General features: G+C 43.5%; 1 protein-coding gene across 3 annotated transcripts in view; it reads left to right on the top strand.

The window, feature by feature from the left end:
• The window catches only part of pphln1 (periphilin 1), a 221779-nt gene that overhangs the window by 100093 nt on the left and 101252 nt on the right, over positions 1-20434 (top strand). For all 3 annotated transcript variants that reach the window (XM_072484379.1, XM_072484381.1, XM_072484380.1), the window contains one exon: positions 6639-6826. In XM_072484379.1, coding sequence (XP_072340480.1) covers positions 6639-6826 — 188 coding nt within the window. The remainder of the gene's footprint in view (positions 1-6638; positions 6827-20434) is intronic.

Consider the following 20434-nt stretch of genomic DNA (forward strand, 5'->3'; position numbering starts at 1 on the left):
CAGTAATTCAAATATAAATATAATTGTACATTCTAATTAGAATCTGATTGCCAGTCTGGAGAACTTACAAAAACAGTTCTTTTTGTCCAAGCAGTTAATCTTTGAATGGGTCGTCTTCAACTGTTGAATACTGTAAGTGACTTCCATACGCATCTTGTTGCTGGAGTAGGAAGGAAGGTTGTTCACAGAACACAGACTCGAGTCATCTCAATTGGGTTTGAATGTGGAATAATGTAAATTAGAGTCAGAGTTTACATTCAATACTGAAAACACTTAAATTTCTGAATTCACCAAATGATCAGGAGATAGTCCTTCATGGCAGAGAGCTCAACAATACAGCTGCTTTGGCTGACTTCAGCTGCAACACACTGCAAAACGAAACCAAAAAGACAGACACACCCAAGCTTTTCTCAAAGTGAAAGTAAAAAGCAGAACCAGAGCTCAGCTCCACCCACACTCTGACATCACTGCAGTAACATGAGCAGCCAAACATTTCTTAAAGGTACCTTTCTTAAACACCCATTTCTTAAAGGTACTCTCACATGATATTGGCTTGAAATTTGCAGTTCAAGCTGCAAATGTTGCAATTGTTACATTGTGAAATTGACAACTTGTGGCATCTACACGTTCCCAATTCAACATGGAAAGCCGGAGGACTCTGCTCCTCCACATTGTGCTGTTGCAGTCTTCAACAATGCAATTAATACAGAATCTGTAAATCGATCTGAACTCCAACTTTTACACACTATTTTCACTGTACAATCCAATGAAATTGTGTAGCCTTGCTTAATCAGGTGTTACTGACTTATTTCTTGGTATGATAGCATACCAAGTTATAATTGTTGGACACCCTTGCCTTGAAAATCAAATTTTAGAAATTCCTCATATTTTATATTTCCTCAGACGAACATTTAACAGTTCAATGATTTTTAAAATAATTATTTTTGCAAACTATTGTTTGATATTTCAGCTTCTACCTTATTCCCACATGCATGTCTTAATCTATATTTTGCTTTCTGTAAGATGTGAATTCTAATTCCTGCTTTCTATTTTCTGAGAGTTTTTAGTCTGATTGACAGCTGCCAGAGATGGTGCCAAATATCACACTCTGGAACTTAATAAAACTTTGTGGGCAGCTTTTTTTTTTACAAGTTCAGTGTTGGGTGCCATTCCTTCGCCACAGACTGCAGGATTTGGACCAGTACTAAATCCATGCAGAATCAGGGTGGACAGGAATGTGAAAGTCAGTCTGGAAATAACATGGTAGATTTTGAAGGGAAGCTGAGCAAGTTAAGAACGGACCCTAAAGGCCCATGGGCCACAACCAGCTTCCAATATAAGAGGACAGATCTAAAATATTAAATAACAGATATGTTCTTTGGGGTCCAGAGTAGATTCTCATTCTGGGATTTCTAACCCAGGTTGGTCCTAATCCATGGCTCCCTTGTTCTTACCCAAGCCTGCTTGAAAAACCTCAAAGTATTTTCCCAACACCTCGCATAGTCCTCCGGTGGCCATCTAAACGATCTGTTGCCAGTCCAGGCAGAAGTGTTGCAGCCAATCGCGACGCAGTACGCTCGGCGGTGGCCCTTCATGATAATCATGGCTGCCGAATGGATTGCTGGCCATAAGTCACCGGGGTCATCGTTTTCCTCCTATAGTGAGGGGTTCCCCTGTGTAGGTTTTAAGTCTTGTTCTTTCTCCCGCAGAACAACCGTTGCACCCCGGTTCTAATTTTCTCTAATGTTTGTTTACCAATGACCAAAACTGCAGCTCCCATGTCCAAATCCATCTCTGGAGGGTGTCTATTCATTTGAATGGTGATCCGAATGGGCACAACACTTGGAGCCTCGATGCAGTTCAATTGTATTCAGCCTTGGGCAGCACGGTGACGCAGTGGGTTAGCCCTGCTGCCTCACTGCGCCGAGGTTCCAGGTTCGATCCCGGCTCTGGGTCACTGTTCGTGTGGAGTTTGCACATTCTCCCCGTGTTTGCGTGGGTTTCGTCCTCACAACCCAAAGATGTGCAGGATAGGTGGATTGAACACACTAAATTGCCCCTTAATTGGAAAAAAGATGAATTGGGTACACTAAATTTATATATTTTTTAAAAATTTTAAATTGTATTCAGCCTTCATCCTTGGGTTGTGTGACTTAGGCCAGGCCTTTGAGATTGGCCAATTAGAATAAAAGTTCCTTGATTAGTGGCCCAATCAGGGAACCCCTTTCTGTGTATATAACGGGGAGAGTCAGATCCTCTGCACTCGTGGTGTAGACAGCAGACTGAATGGTCATGGTTGTTCAGCTGTTGGGCTTGTAAATAAAAGGAATTCTGGTGACGGGACTTCTGCTTCCATGGACATTACAGGTTAGTCCACCTGGAAGGTATGGGGTCTGGCTTAGCATCTTCCTCGGGCATGGCGACATGTCAGTTGACTGCCAAGGGGTTTTCCTTTTTTGCACTTGCTCTGGCCACAAGTGCCGCACCGTCTGGGGGCGCACTCTCCTGATTCTGGGGTGGAGTCGTGTCTGGCTTTCACGGGGCTAGACCCACGGACCTGGCCTCGGTGGTGTTTAGGCCAGGATGGAATCCTGGGGTGGGAAAGGGGCGCCGTACGCCAGGAGGGTGCTCGTCCCACGCCATTGACCTCAATCATCTATGTCCCTGGAGCTCCTGGACTCCCTTCCCCAAATTTTTCCGCGAAAAGGAGATCTCCATGGCTTTTTTTAAAGTCCAACAACGGCTCTGCTAGCAGCTTCTGTTGGGTCGCCATGTTGTTCACTCTGCATAACCAGTTGGTCCCGCAGCATCTCGGGAAGAGATGGGCCATAGTCACAGAATTCCACAAATTTTCATAAGTGACTCAATAACTCAGTAATAGACTCCTCTGGGGTCTGCTCATCTGTATCGAAATGGTACTGCTGTCCTATGACTGATGGCTTGGGGTCATAGTGGTTCACCACCAATTTCACCAGCTCTTCGAATGTCTTGAAGTCCGGGGCTGCGGGGTACGTCAGGCTTTTTATAACGCTGATAGAGGGATAGGTAGTATTGAGGAAGCTGGGGGGACTGTAGACAGACTTGGACAGGCTAGGAGGGTGGACAAAGAAGTGGCAGATGGAATACAATGTGGAAAAGTGTGAGGTTATGCACTTTGGTACGAAGAATGGAGGCATAGACTATTTTCTAAATGGGGAAATGCTTACGAAATCGGAAGCACAAAGGGACTTAGGAGTCCGAGTTCAGGATTCTCTAAAGGTTAACGTGCAGGTTCAGTTGGCAGTTAGGATAGAAAATACAATGTTAGCATTCGTGTCAAGAGGGCTAGAATACAAGAGTGGGGATGTACTTTTTGTTTTATCGCTTATTGTCACAAGTAGGCTTCAATGAAGTTACTGTGAAAAGCCCTGAGTCACCACATTCCGGCGCCTGTTCGGGGAGACCGGTACCGGTATTGAACTCGCGCTGCTGGCCTTGTTCTGCATTACAAGCCAGCTGTTTAGCCCACTGTATGCTGTATAAGGCTTTGGTCAGAACCCAGTTTTGGTCCCGTATCTAAGGATCCCTGGAATGTAGAGCTTGTCATATGAGGAGCGGTTGAGAACTCCGGGTCTGTACTCTTTGGAGTTCAGAAGGATGAGGGGGGCCTCTTACTGAGACTTGCAGGATACTGAGAGGCTTAGATAGAGTGGATGCGAAGAGTATTTTTCCACTAGTCTGAAAAACTAGAACCTGAGGGCACAATCTCTGACTGAAGGGACGATCCTTTAAAACAGAGATGAGGAGGAATTTCTTCAGCCAGAGAGTGGTGAATCTGTGGAACTCTTTGCCGCAGAAGGTTGTGGAGGCCAAATCACTGAGTGTCTTTAAGACAGAGGTAGATAGGTTCTTAATTAATAAGGGTATTCGGAAGTAAGCAGGTGAATGGGAATGAGAAACATAATGATTGAATGGTAGAGCGGACTCAATTGGCCAAATCCCTAATTCTGCTCCTATGTCTTATTGTCTTATGATAGTGGGGGCCTCACAGGCTGTCAGAAGGATCACCGTCTGTCGCTCATTTCCGATTATGTTCGTCTTAAAGAAATAATGCCTACTCTCTGCGTATTGCGACCAGTCCTCCACCCCTGCGTCCAAAGAGCGTCATATTCTAAATCGTGCAAACCTTATTCAGCACAAAGAGAGGAGGTGGCCATACTCCAAACGATTAGCAGCACTGACTATAGCTCTATTTTACCCTCATCGCCAATTTTGTGGACTCAGAGGCGTCACGTACGAGAGTATAACGAAAATGATTTATTGTGACAGCAAACTATTTCCAGGTCACAATCCAGGTCCAAGCCTGGCTTCTCTGCTGAGGCCTCTTTCTGGGCCGACTTTTATGTTCCTAGCCAATTATCAGTGGGGAAGCTTGCATTCCATGAAGCTTATGGGAGGCTAATTGGTCCCTCCCTATTGGTCCCATGAGGGTTATAACAACACACCAGCTTTATTTCATTAGTATTATTAGTCTGGGCATTAAAAGGGAAGGTTGGAGATTCTCTCTGACAAAACCCATCAAGAAATCTTGGAATCAATTTAAATAATGACCGTATCCAGATTTCTTCCTATTTCTGAAAAAATCCTCTTGTTGGGGCTGTTGTTCAAAAATAGAGACCAACTGAAATAATCAAAGATAAGCCAAGATATTTAGAGATTATAACTGCCACTAGTGCAGCAATTAGTTTATTCAACATCGTGCAATGAAAAAATATGGTAGGAAGGGCAGGAGCCAGGGAATGCTAGTCTCGATATGGGGCGATTAATTGCCAATGGTAAGTCACTTTATTAAGATTGAAAGTAAGCAGCCACAGCACTCCGATTGGTGATCTGTGCAGCCATTTCATTGCAACTCCTAATCTCTCCTTTGGATTGACATCTATGCTATTCCTGATTATGCTTCTATGAAGCATATTTGGAGATTTTTCTATGTTTGAAGACATAATACAAATATAAGTTTTTAAAGGTGACATAATTGAGAATCGAGCAGACTGGCTGCTGAAAATGAGAACTTTGTATTTGCAAAAACATTAACATTAAGCTGGTTTGTGATGCAGAGCAAAGCCGGCAGCGTGGGTTCAATTCCCAAACCAGCTGAGGTTATTCATGAAGCACCTTGCCCCTTGCCTGAGGTATGGTGATTCTCAGGTTAAACCCTGACCACCAGTCAGCGCTCCACTCCTGGAAAGGAAAAGCTAAAGTCATCTCGGTCTTTGGCGACTTTACCGTTACCTTACAATAGGAATAATAAAAGCTGAATAGTAGCCACAAAAATTAGACAGATTGTCAACAAAGACACCCAGAAAGTCAATGACAGTGGGAAACATTGCATTTGGTGGGCAACCAAACAAAATACAACAAGAGCAGTAAAAAATATATTTGAAAAGCTGTAAAGCTGCTTCAAGAGCAATATTGGTGCCCAAAACTGATGAAACGGTACAGTCTTTCCCCAGAAGCACAAGCTGTTAGCATATTACAGCCCTCTTTGGCAGAAAAGTGTCAGATGTTGGTTAAGTGGTACTGCTTGGACATGTGTGGGAGAGGACTTGGAATAATGAAAAAGACGATTCGAGAAGATAAATTGTGCTGAGAGCAAATTACAGAGACAGGAGAGGGTGAGTAACAAGACCGGGATGAAAGAGAAAAATGAAATCCAAATACCAAGTTACTTGGTAGAAAAATGAAACTATTGGGCTACGTTTCAAAATATTTCTTAACAGTGATAGCTAGTCACAATGTGAATATACTGCATTCAAAAATTGTAATGCCTTATTGCTGATTATTTTCTTTACCGTCCTCGTGTTTCCAAATAAGAAATACGCAGCCCAATCAGACGTTAAACAAAAAGGACTAGAAGTTAGCAGGTTTCATTCCCAGTGAGTAGCAAGTTAGCTCATCACAGAGCAGCAATCGCAGTTGTCATTTATATGTCCAAGCGTTGGGATTTCTTTTCCCGATTGCTATCCAGTGATCCAAGTGGGAAAGTATGGATGTTGAGGGTAAACAAAATCATTCTCTTCATGACCAAATAGAACACGGTCATAACTGGGCTTGCACATTTCCAGTGACCACTTGAGGTGTGGAACAAGTGCCTGAGGAAATCAATACAAACCGAACAGTAGAACCAAAATTAGCGGGGTCAAAAACTATTCCCAACCTACCGATTTTAATTGGGTAATTTTGGCTTTGATGTAAGAACATCATTAAGTGGAATACCCATTTAGGTTTAGTACACCTTTTGTTTTGGGGTGTGATTGTAAATATCAATTCAAGATTTAGTATGGGAGAAAGGAGACGTTAATTTTGTTTTACATAGACTACCAAATATTCTGTAGTTTAAGTCAGAGAATGTGCTGTTGTATATGTAGGATGTTATCAGTGAAATGTATGTGATGGGGACAATTTCTACATGTAGACAGTGCGACACTTAAGAGGATGCTGCACAAAAGAACTTTAAATTATTAAATGCACCTGCATTTATATAGCCTGGAAGATTGAGTTATGTTAGTTGTTTCTAGTTTACTTGTGGAGGTTTGCTTTTATTTCCTAGTTTTAAAATAAATGCGTTTTAATTAGAATCTTTGATAATATTCTCATAGGGACAACTTCAGAAGAAAGAATTTCTATTCCTCTTCACATGTAAGAGAGCGTTCCCCTCATAAAAGAGACACACCGTACTACAGAAGAGAATCTCCTCACAGCCGCTCTGGATCAAGCATCAGCAGCAGAAGCTACTCACCAGAAAAGAACAAGCAGCCATCTTCCCATCAGTCGCAGTTCAGCAAAAGTAAGTATACAGAAGGAAAGCAAGGGCCGAGCCTTTTGATTTATTAAGTACAATTTTAAAATGTGCTAAATTGGAACATTTTTAAAATATATGGTGATTTGGCAGAAAGCAAAATGATTGCTTATGAGAGAGTACAGTATTTGGCAAACAGTAACATTTTGAATGATTTTCAAACATAAACCATTGCTTCTCTCCACTTCTGTACTTCACCCCATGCCCATGAAGTAAACTAAAATATTACTTTAAGGAAATCGGATCTTTAAGGACAAAATCCCTTTCTTGCCGACAAGACCCACCATTTAAGATCTCGAGGTTGATCATGGATGTACGGTCTGGGAAAGAGTATAAAATGTACTGGGAATGGTCTCTAAATGGGAAACAGTAAAGCTGAGGAAAGCTCATTTAGGTATACAAGTGCCACTGCTGATTTCCTTATTCTTCTCTTCCCTACCTCCAGCACTCATTTCTTTTCAATTCAACTCATTTCTTCCACTGCATTACATTCAGAACATTGTGCTTTGGATTGTTTCTATAAGCAAGTTCCATTATATGTGGGCACGTCGCCAGCTTGACCATAAGTCCCAAATATAGAACCAGCTCGTAGTTTCTCCAAAGGTTTCTTGTCACGTCAAAGAAAGTAATTTAAACTTCTTCCCTGTCTCCTCCCTGAGCACTAAAGCTTTTGCTTATCACTGAAAACCTGGGCTGAATTTTCACCAGGGAGGTGGAAAACAGGAACCGATCTGTTTTTGTGTAAGGAACCTGCCTCTGGGGAAACTGTTCCAAAATTCAGGTTTTCACTGGGTGTGTCCTCAATTGATGTGGAAATGGGACTCCTGTCTATTAAAGTGCCAAAGAAAGTGGAAACGGAGGTGCGTCAGATGAAATGTGGGACTCATTTAAGCACTTGATGGTAGCTGTTTGACCAAAGGGAATAATATAATGATTGTGAAAATCCTTCCACTTCAGGAGGGAAAAGAGATATATAGGGGGAGCTGGAAGCCAGGCACTCTTGGCAGGGCAGACTCTCTCTTCATTGATTCCGACCTGGATCTAATGCTGGAGGGTGTGAGGGAGAGGATGGAGGTCCCTGTGGAGGCCAATGTCCATGTGCTAAGTAGTATTTGGTTTTCTTTGATTTATTAGTATGCTGATAGTTTCTGACATTTGAGGAAAGTGAGGTGTCATTTAAATCCGTCAAGGAGTAGCTTAAAACCCCAGTGGAACCTGTCCAGCACAGCTTTGGCAGTGTCTGACATCATGTCACCAAGTAATCCAAAGTGAGTGGTTGTTTTTCTGAAAGAATAAATAGTTTCTCAGGATTGATGTTGGAACAAAGGAGAAGGGTTGATGTTCCAAGACTTCTGTTAGGCCTCAGAAGCTGAATTGGAGCGAGTGCTGACATTTTGTGTGTTGTTTGATGTATGTAATGCCAAGATTGCTGCTCTGTTGGATCTCCAGTTTCTTTAGATGTTCAGGTGAGCAAGGATGGAAGATATCCAATTATTTAACCTTTGGAGGGCAAGCTGATAAAACTGTTTTTATGAGCGATTCTTAGTTTTCTAAATAAGTGTCAAATTCAAAAGCAGAGGGCGGGATTAACTTGCATAAATCATTGTTGAATCTGCAGTAAGAAACTTCTGTCTGATTTTGATGCTGTGTTTCATGAAGGACATGAAAGCCTTTAAGAGAATGTCATAGAATCTATTACTTAGAAACAGGTTATTTAGAACTGCTTTACACAGATTGTTCCATCACACTCCTGACTTGTGCCTTGTAGATGGTGGGCAGATTTTGGGCAGTTAGGAAAAGAGTTATTTGCAGCAGAATGCCCAGCCTTTGACCTGCTCTTGTAACATTTAAAGGGATGGTCCAGTTCCAACGGTAACCCTCAGTGTTGGTAGTGGGAGAATCAGCAATGCAAATGACATTGAATGTCAAGGGAAGATGGTTAAATTCTTTCTTGTTACAGATGCCATTGCCTGGCACGTGTGGCCACTTTAGCTCAAACCTGAATCTTGTGCTGGCCTTGCTGCATATGGACACAGACTGCTCAGTATCTGAGGGGCCACACATTGTGCTGAACATTGTGGAATCATCAGCAAATATCTCACTTTTGAACTTATGTTGGAGGGAAGTTCATTGATGAAGCAGATGAAGATTGTTGGGCTAAGGATACTCCTGCAGCGATGTGCCAGGACTGAGATAATTGGTCACCAACAAGCACAGCCATCTTCCTTTATGCTAGGTATGTTGCCAATCAGTGAAGAGTGCTCCTCTGATGCCCATTGACTCCAGTTTTGCTCGGGCTCCTTAATGTCACACTCAGTCAAATGCTACCTTGAGGTCAAGGGCAGACACACTCTACTCACCTCTGGAGTTCAGCTCTTTTGTCTATGTTTGGACCAAGACTGTAATGAAGTCAGGAGTCGAGTGACTCTGGTAGAACCCAAACTAACCATCAGTGGCAGGTTACTGTTGAGTAAGTGCTTCTTGATAGCACCGTGATGCCACCTTCCATTTTTGCTGAGGATTGAGAGTAGACTGATGGGGTGGCAATTAGATTGTCCAACCTTTTGTTGATAGGACATACCTGACATTGCCAGTGTTGGAGCTGTACTGGAGCAACTTGGCCAGGCACAAGTCTTCAGCACTATTGCTAAAATGACAGGGGCCACGCTTTTGCAATATCAAAGCCATTGCTGTCAACATTTCTTGATATCATGTAGAGTAAGCCAATTGGCTGAAGAATGCTATCTGTGATGAAGGGATCTCGGGAGCAGGCCAAGATTGATCATTCGTTTGCCACTTCTGACTGAAGATGGTTGGAAATGCTTCAGTCTTCTCTTTTGCAGTGAAGTGCTGGGCTCTCTGATCATGGAGGATGGGAATATTTGTGGAGCCTCCTTCTCCTGTTAGTTGTATAATTGCCCATCGCCACTCCCGACTGGATGTGTCAGGACTTCAGATCTTTAATCTGATACGTTCGTTGTGGAATTGCTTATCTCTGTCGCATGCTGCTTCTGCTGTTCGGCATGCAAATAGTCCTGTGTTGCACCTTCACTAGGTTTGAGGTATGATAGGGCTGCTCCTAGCGTGCTCTCTTGCACTCTTCATTGAACCAGGATTAATCCCCTAACTTGATGGTAGGGTTGAGGATATGTTAGGCCATACGGTTACAGACTGTGTTTGAACACAATTCTACTGCTGCTGCTGATAGCACATAGCGCCTCATGGGTGCCCAGTTTTCCATTGCTCGATTTCTTTGAAATCTATTTAGCATGGTGGTAGTGACACATAGCATGATGGAGGATATCCTCAATGTGAACATGGGACTCTGTCTCCACAAGGACTGACCGGCGGTTACTTCCAATACTGTCATGAACAGATGCAACTGTGGCATGTAGATTTGTGAGGACAACGTTAAGTAGATTTTTCCCTCTTGGTTCCTTCACTACCTTCCATAGTCCCAGTCTACCAGCTATGTTCTTTAGGTCCTTGAAAGTGGAGTTACAGGTGGACAGGGTGGTGAAGAAGACATTCGACATGCTTGGTTTCATTGGTCAGAACATTGAATACAGGAATTGGGCGTCTTGCTGAAGTTGTACAAGATATTAGTAAGGCCACAGTGGAATACTGTGTCCAGTTCTGGTCACCCTATTATAGAAAGGATATTATTAAACCAGAATGAGTGCAGAAAAGATTTACTCGGATGCTACTGGGACTTGATGGTTTGAGTTATAAGGATAGGCTGGATAGACTGGGACTTTTTCCCCTGGAGTTTGGAGGCTTATGGGTGATCATAGACGTCTATAAAATAATGAGGGGCATAGGGTAGATAGTCAACATCTTTTCCCAAAGGTAGGGGAGTCTAAAACTAGAGGGCATACGTTCAATGTGAGAAGGGAGACACACAAAAGGGTCCAGGGGGCAATTTTTCCACACACACGGTGGTGAGTGTCTGGAATGAGCTGCCAGAGGCAGTAGCAGAGGCGGGTACCATTTTGTCTTTTAAAAAGCATTTAGACAGTTATATGGTTAAGATGGGTATAGAGGATTATGTGGGCAATTGGGACTAGCTTGGTGGTAAAAATGGTGCGTCTTGGACAGGTTGGGCCGAAGGTTCTATTTTCATGCTGTAAAGCTCTATAACTCTGACTCAGCCATGTCAGCAGTGGTGCTACCAAGCCACTCTTGGTGATGGACATCGATGTACCTCAGCCAGAATACATTCAGTGTCTTTTTCACCCTTTGTGTTGTTTCCAAATGTTGTTCAACTGATTCATCAACTGAGGGTTGGGGGGTAATGGGCACAGGTGTGGGTTGGCAGCATAGGTGTTGGGTGGAGGCATAGCGACTGAGGGTTGGCGGACGATCGTGTGATATCTAAACCAAAACAACTAGATTTAACCAAATGACCACTAAAGAAAAAATTACCAACAAAATTTCACTTTTTGCAACTTTTACTTTAATATGAATCCAAATAAATAAAAATTAAACATGAATTTCACAGGTCAGTGATACTTCCATTGAGAGGGTAACTTTCACTTTAAATTGTCAGTGCATACCCATGTCACACCCTGCATAAACATGGTTACACAGTTTCACTATGTTCTATTCACACACGGTAGGTCAGGAGTCATATCTGACAACTGTGCTCAGCTTCGAGTCTCACTGGTATGATTATCATCAGAACGGCATACTTCCACAAACTCTCTCTCTTGAATTACGACAGTCTTGATGGTGTAGCTCCTCAAAATTCCTTTCCAACCAACCAATAACAACCCCGTTCTCGGTTTGGCCACTCCTGGGAAAACATCGAGTTTGTTTGCAACTCTTGAGCTTTTCCTATAACTTTCCAGGTTTTGGACTTCTGCCGGAGAGAGATTTGTTGTTTATCCGAGTCCTTTTCAAACATTCTTAACAATCACAAATTCTACCGACCTTTTTTATAAAAAAAACAATTGCATATTTTCCTTACTGAACTGCTTCTGGGTCAAATCTTGCCACAGTGACATATGTCCTTTGATGCTAGTGCTATATTTATTTCTAATTAATACTGCTATTCCACCACCACTTCCTGTCATTTCTAAATACATTATAGCATGCATTAATTGTTATCCTTCCCTGTCTGCAGCCAGTGGGGTGCACTGCTTTTTCTTGTTTTTGTTACTTTATCCTGTCTGTCCCTCGGTCTCTGGAGGGACTATATGAGTATCTAATCTAGACTAATGATTGTATTGAGCCGATTGTGGTGGTGTTCTTCTATTCCATTCTGCATTCGTATGTTAAGCCGTTTAACAGCCTCCCCGAACAGGCGCCGGAGTGTGGCGTCTGGGGGCTTTTAACAGTAACTTCATTTGAAGCCTACTTGCGACAATAAGTGATTTTCTTTTCATTTTATTTCATTTCTTCCCATTCATGGGGATGGATTATTTTGTAACCTTGTTGCATTATTCTTCTAAATGAAAAACCTCAATAAATATATTTTAACACAATAAAAAATAGCAGCTTGTGGCATTGCATGCAAGAAATTTGGGAAGTCTCTTATTGTTATTATTCTCTTGGTGGAACGATGGCCCAGTCGTTAGCGCTGCTGCCTCATGACGCCGAGGACCCGGGTTTGATCCTGGCCCTGGGTCACTGTCCGTGTGGAGTTTGCACGTTCTCCCCGTATCTGCCTGGGTCTCACTCCCACAACCCAAAGATGTGCAGGGTAGGTGGGATTGGCCACGCTAAATTGCCCCTTAATTGGAAAAATTAAAAAATTACTCTCTCGATCTCCTGCTTCTGTCTTTTTTTTCTCCCTTTTCTGTTGGGTGGGATGTGTTAGGAAAAGGAGCCACTCAGTTGCAATCTGCATTTGAAGTGGGGGCTACAGGGAAAACTACCACTGAGCCAATTACTCTCCTAATCCAGGCTTAATATATGTGCTTCCCAATTCCGACCTTGACTACTCTCGTGCGCCTACCCAACTGATTGCCCCCAAACACCCGACTGACCACTGATGATTTCCCCCCTATCTGACCCAACTTTCCACCATATGTACCTACTTTACTCACCTGACTTGCCGCCTACCTGCCTCTGCTGCTGACCCCTCCACTCAACCATTCACTAAAGACTGGGCCCTTAAACCTATCTAAGAAGTGTACAAGTTCTATCATCTCCTGACTCCACTCTGCTTCAGCAGAGTTTCTTGAGAAACATTGCACTGTGTGTTTCTGTGAAAGCTAGAATGGAAAGCACAGCATTGTCAAGCTGGGAAGTTTTGAACCTAGCGGCCATCGGACCATCAATACTGCTGTTAGGAAGGTCATAATCTTTATTAGTGTCACACGTAGGCTTACATTAACACTTCAATGAAGTTACTGCAAAAAGCTTTTAGTCGCCACACTGCGGGAGAATTCAGAATGACCAATTCACCAAATAAGCAGGTCTTTTGGTACTTGTGGGCGGAAACTGGAGCAACCGGAGGAAACCCACACGGGAAGAACGTGCAGAATCTGCAGTGACCCAAGTCGGAATTGAACCTGGGTCCCTGGCGCTGTGAAGCAACAGTGCTAACCATGCCAGCCTTTCTCATCTTTTCTCCATAGCAATTCCATTCTGGTAAATGTTCTGAATACAATAAATTCTATGTTCAGTGACCACAATGATTTTTTAGTTCATGCTACTGTTCTAACTCCAGGCATGTTCATTTCTGGTCTACAAGAACTCTGGGTTGGATTCTCCGTCCATCGCACCCGTTATCTGGTGCGGTGCATCCCCACCGGCAGCGGGAACCTCCGTCCCACCAGCTGGCCAATGGGGTTTCCATTGTGGGCACCTCCACGCCGTGGGGAAATCCGTTGGCATGAATGCGCTGCTGGCAAAATGGAGAATCCCGCCAACAGAGAATCTACACCTCTGTTTCTACAGCTCTAGCTTCTTGTGCATCCTCCATTCCACCACTGGTGGCCATGCCTTGAACCGTATGAGCTCTATATACTTTGTTTGGCTAGCTGTATGTTGGATAAGCTGCTGTTTTTGTTGTGTTGAGGTATCTTGTGCATTAGATTTTCTGTTCATTTATTTTCCGCATAATTTACAAACTTAAACTTGTGTATTTTGAACAGTTTTAAATTCTACTAATATGGAAATATTTAGTCACATTAAGCAAGTATTTCTTTTTTCAATTAGGTTTTCTGTGGTTCAGAGTGAAGTGTTGAAGTATGTGTTAACATTTTCTTGAAGAACACATTGCTGAGATGATTTAGATTCCACTACTCACATGATTAAAAGTACTGCCTGAACCAAGAGAATACAACTGATCGAACAATGGGACTGATCACAGCTGGTGGCATTTTTGTGCATTCACTTACTGGCTTAATGTAAAGAAAAAATACTGGCACACTTGTTAGAAAGCATCTGGTTACATCCATAAGGCATGTATTTACTGAGGAAGTTGGTTTGTTGAAACATGTTAATTAGACCCAGACTGCCTGGAATACAAAGGAAACTTGATTTATATGGGTAATTATGATAGAAGTCCTGACCTTTCTATTCAGTTCGAACAGCATGATATTAGAACCTGCAGATGTCCACAGGAAGATCAAAGTATTAACTGTTAACTGCCTTAAAAAAGACAATGGTGGTGAGATTGCATGGTGTTAGCAAAGGAGTTCATGAACTTTAATGTCTATATATGTTAATTTACCTTAAAGAGACAATTCACCTAGGCTAGCATATAAAGTTGGAAATTCAAAGCTCTCCAAGTAGACCTTTTAAGAAGTATATATTATGCATTACTATTGATTTTTAAGACTACAAGACCAATTTTATAATCTTTGGTGTTTTTGTATGATTAATATGTCCAAAGAATCAAGTTTTTGATAACCAATACTTCTGCAATCTGGGTTTTGAACTGCATCATTAGTTAGGATGAAAATATCTCCGCTTGCTCATGCTTAACACTGCTCAATGTAAGTTTGGACATTTTCCATTTCACTACTATTTAGTGAATTCACAACTCGAAACAATATTAAATATTTATTCAAGGCAGCAATTTTTGAAAGGAAGATCGCTTTTTGCAGCACCTTTTATCAGGTATCCTGGGAACATCTGAAATGGCATATACATTGAACTGTTCTTAAGATTGTCACTGATACATGGATTAGCCTCAATTACAAAAGTAAAGAAAAACTTGCATTTAGAAAAATTTGTACCTTTCACAATATCCGGATGTTCCAAAGTGCTCTACACCCAATGAAAAACATTTGAGGTGTTGTCACTATTGTCAGATACACAGCAATCTCTCACAAATAGCATTGTGATAATGATCAGGTAATTCATTTATTAGCGATGTTGATTTTAAGGACATATTTTTAAGAACGGCTTTCCTGAAATGTGGTGTGCAAAAATTAACTTTAATACTCGAGTTGAAGGCTATCTAGTCACTCATAAAGTTCAAACATGATTTATTTTCTCCCATATCAACTCCACTATTTATTATCGAAGTGATCCATTTGGTTTTTTTAATCACCTTATTAACTTGCCCCAACACCTTTTAAAGATTTGTGTGAATGCATAACCAAGGATTCATTTACGCTTTTCAAAATCATCCCATTTATAGTGCTACAGACAGGAGAGACTGGCAAGTTGTACTTATTTTCTCTTATCACCTGTCCGTAAGCAGAAGATGTTCTGAATTATTTTGAAGTATGTGATGGGGTGGTTTCCCAATCCTATTTTGCGTGATCCAATTTACTAATGGTCCCCAGAAAGCTCTTGTTATTAGAACATAGAACATACAGTGCAGAAGGAGGCCATTCGGCCCATCGAGTCTGCACCGACACACTTAAGCCCTCACCTCCACCCTATCCCCATAACCCAATAACCCCTCCTAACCTTTTTTGGTCACTAAGGGAAATTTATCATGGCCAATCTACCTAACCTGCACATCTTTGCACTGTGGGAGGAAACCGGAGCACCCGGAGGAAACCCACGCAGACACTGGGAGAAAGTGCAAACTCCGCACAGATAGTGACCCAGCAGGGAATCGAACCTGGGACCCTGGCACTGTGAAGCCACCATGCTAATCACTTGTGCTACCGTGTTGCCCAAGTTATGATTAACTCAGAAAGTTAGTTTCTTACACATTCAGGCAACTGGGAGTGAAGTATCTACAATTTCATACAAGCTTGCGCACACGCACTACAGGGGAGATAGAGAAAGTGGGTTTCACTTTGTAGTTGGTGTGGATACAGCAGATGAACTAGGGGCAGAGCCTGGGTTGGTTCTGCCCAGGATGGCAGGAAATCTTCCAACAGAGTCGGTGCGGTCTGTGGAGGAGCTGAGAGATGGCAACAGACTCTAGCTCAGCTGGGCGGCTAGAGTTAAAACGGCAATCTTGAGTATTTCTGAGTTTTCAAAGGCATTTGGAGATTTCAAAATGGTCGCTCAAGTCATGAGACCTTCTTTCTCCACTATGATTTTAAAAGGGGTCCAGATTCCGCAGCTGACCTTGATTCCAGGGCTGATAACGCACCAGTCATTAGCATTTGAAAGAGTTAACATCCAAATTGAGAGCCTAGTGTCAGTAAGCTTATGTCCAGGTGGACCATCTGACTCCGCTACAAGGTTGAATGCATCAGATGTAAATGTTGTCCCTTGGTTCTCTTTTGAAATTGGCCAGGACAGTCCCAGGTGTGATTATGGGTAGGATGCTGATCACTGGATTGTGTTGGGTTTCTGTGTTGTTAGAATTGAACTCACCCAGGCAAGTGGAGTTGTGCTTTGTAGATAATGTACAGACTATGGGGAGTGAGCAGGTGAATATACTCACTGCAGAACTGGGAGTGAGAAGGTGAATTACTCACTGCAGAACTGGGAGTGAGCAGGTGAATTACTCACTGCACAACTGGGAGTGAGAAGGTGAATTACTCACTGCAGAACTGGGAGTGAGCAGGTGAATTACTCACTGCACAATGGTGAATATACTCACTGCACAACTGGGAGTGAGCAGGTGAATTACTCACTGCAGAACTGGGAGTGAGCAGGTGAATTACTCACTGCAGAACTGGGAGTGAGCAGGTGAAATACTCACTGCACAATGGTGAATATACTCACTGCACAACTGGGAGTGAGCAGGTGAATTACTCACTGCACAACTGGGAGTGAGCAGGTGAATATACTCACTGCACAACTGGGAGTGAGCAGGCGAATATACTCACTGCACAACTGGGAGTGAGCAGGTGAATATACTCCACAACTGGGAGTGAGCAGGTGAATTACTCACTGCAGAACTGGGAGTGAGAAGGTGAATTACTCACTGCAGAACTGGGAACAGCAGGTGAATATACTCACTGCAGAACGGAGTGAGCAGGTGAATTACTCACTGCACAATGGTGAATATACTCACTGCATAACTTGGAGTGAGCAGGTGAATTACTCACTGCAGAACCGGGAGTGACCAGGTGAATATACTCACTGCACAACTGGGAGTGAGCAGGTGAATATACTCACTGCACAACTGGGAGTGAGCAGGTGAATATACTCACTGCACAACTGGGAGTGAGCAGGTGAATTACTCACTGCAGAACTGGGAGTGAGAAGGTGAATTACTCACTGCAGAACTGGGATCAGCAGGTGAATATACTCACTGCACAACGGTGAATATACTCACTGCACAACTGGGAGTGAGCAGGTGAATTACTCACTGCACAACTGGGAGTGAGCTGGTGAATTACTCACTGCACAACTGGGAAAGAAGGTGAATTACTCATTGCACAACTGGGAGTGAGCAGGCGAATTACTAACTGCAGAACTGTGAGTGAGCAGTTCAATATACTCACTGCACAACTGGGAGTGAGCAGGTGAATCACTCACTGCACAACTGGGAGTGAGCAGGTGAATTACTCACTGCACAACTGGGAGTGAGCAGGTGAATTACTCACTGCAGCACTGGGAGTGAGCAGGTGAATCACTCACTGCACAACTGGGAGTGAGCAGGTGAATTACTCACTGCACAACTGGGAGTGAGCAGGTGAATTACTCACTGCAGAACTGGGAGTGAGCAGGTGAATTACTCACTGCACAACTGGGAGTGAGCAGGTGAATTACTCACTGCAGAACTGGGAGTGAGCAGGTGAATATACTCACTGCACAACTGCGAGTGAGCAGGTGAATTACTCACTGCACAACTAGGAGTGAGCAGCTGAATTACTTACTGCAGAACTGGGAGTTAGCAGTTCAATATACTCACTGCACAACTGGGAGTGAGCAGGTGAATATACTCACTGCACAACGGTGAATATACTCAATGCACAACTGGGAGTGAGCAGGTGAATTACTCTCTGCACAACTGGGAGTGAGCAGGTGAATTACTCACTGCACAATGGTGAATATACTCACTGCACAACTGGGAGTGAGCAGGTGAATTACTCACTGCACAACTGGGAAAGAAGGTGAATTACTCACTGCACAACTAGGAGTGAGCAGGCGAATTACTTACTGCAGAACTGGGAGTTAGCAGTTCAATATACTCACTGCACAACTGGGAGTGAGCAGGTGAATATACTCAGTGCACAACGGTGAATATACTCACTGCACAACTGGAAGTGAGCAGGTGAATTACTCACTGCACAACTGGGCGTGAGCAGGTGAATTACTCACTGCAAAACTGGGGGTGAGCAGGTGAATTACTCACAGCACAACTGGGAGTGAGCAGGTGAATTACACGCTGCACAACTGGGAGTGAGCAGGTGAATTACTGCAGAACTGGGAGTGAGCAGGTGAATTACTCACTGCACAATTGGGAGTGAGCAGGTGAATATACTCACTGCACAACGATGAATATACTCACTGCACAACTGGGAGTGAGCATGTGAATTACTCACTGCACAACTGTGAGTGAGCAGGTGAATTACTCACTGCACAACTGTGAGTGAGCAGGTGAATTACTCACAGCACAACTGGGAGTGAGCAGGTGAATTACTCGCTGCAGAACTGGGAGTGAGCAGGTGAATATACTCACTGCACAACTGGGAGTGAGCAGGTGAATCGCTCACCGCAGAACTGGGAGTGAGCAGGTGAATTACGTACTGCAGAACTGGGAGGGAGCAGGTGAATATACTCACTGCACAACGGTGAATATACTCACTGCACAACTGGGAGTGAGCAGGTGAATTACGTACTGCAGAACTGGGAGGGAGCAGGTGAATATACTCACTGCACAACGGTGAATATACTCACTGCACAACTGGGAGTGAGCAGGTGAATTACTGCAGAACTGGGAGTGAGCAGGTGAAAATACTCACTGCACAACTGGGAGTGAGCAGGTGAATTACTCACTGAACAACTGGGAGTGAGCAGGTGAATTACTCACTGCAGATCTGGGAGTGAGCAGGTGAATTACTCACTGCAGAACTGGGAGTGGGCAGGTGAATATACTCACTGCACAACTGGGAGTGAGCAGGTGAATTGCTCACTGCAGAACTGGGATTGAGCAGGTGAATTACTCACTGCAGATATGGGAGTGAGCAGGTGAATTACTCACTGCAGAAGTGGGACTGAGCAGGTGAATATACTCACTGCACAACTGGGAGTGAGCAGGTGAATTGCTCACTGCAGAACTGGGATTGAGCAGGTGAATTACTCACTGCAGAACTGGGAGTGAGCAGATGAATTACTCACTGCACAACTGGGAGTGAGCAGGTGAATTACTCACTGCACAATGGTGAATATACTCACTGCACAACTGGGAGTGAGCAGGTGAATTACTCACTGCACAACTGGGAAAGAAGGTGAATTACTCACTGCACAACTAGGAGTGAGCAGGCGAATTACTTACTGCAGAACTGGGAGTTAGCAGTTCAATATACTCACTGCACAACTGGGAGTGAGCAGGTGAATATACTCACTGCACAACGGTGAATATACTCACTGCACAACTGGGAGTGAGCAGGTGAATTACTCTCTGCACAACTGGGAGTGAGCAGGTGAATTACTCACTGCACAATGGTGAATATACTCACTGCACAACTGGGAGTGAGCAGGTGAATTACTCACTGCACAACTGGGAAAGAAGGTGAATTACTCACTGCACAACTAGGAGTGAGCAGGCGAATTACTTACTGCAGAACTGGGAGTTAGCAGTTCAATATACTCACTGCACAACTGGGAGTGAGCAGGTGAATATACTCACTGCACAACGGTGAATATACTCACTGCACAACTGGGAGTGAGCAGGTGAATTACTCTCTGCACAACTGGGAGTGAGCAGGTGAATTACTCACTGCACAACTGGGAGTGAGCAGGTGAATTATGTACTGCAGAACTGGGAGGGAGCAGGTGAATATACTCACTGCACAACGGTGAATATACTCACTGCACAACTGGGAGTGTGCAGGTGAATTACTCACTGCAGAACTGGGAGTGAGCGGGTGAATTACTGCAGAACTGGGAGTGAGCAGGTGAATATACTCACTGCACAACTGGGAGTGAGCAGATGAATATACTCACTGCACAACTGGCAGTGAGCAGTTGAATTACTGTAGACCTGGGAGTGAGCAGTTGAATTACTGCAGAACTGGGAGTGAGCAGGTGAATTACTGCAGAGCTGGGAGTGAG

Source organism: Scyliorhinus torazame, chromosome 19 (assembly GCF_047496885.1).
Source record: "Scyliorhinus torazame isolate Kashiwa2021f chromosome 19, sScyTor2.1, whole genome shotgun sequence".
NCBI classification, from domain to species: domain Eukaryota; kingdom Metazoa; phylum Chordata; class Chondrichthyes; order Carcharhiniformes; family Scyliorhinidae; genus Scyliorhinus; species Scyliorhinus torazame.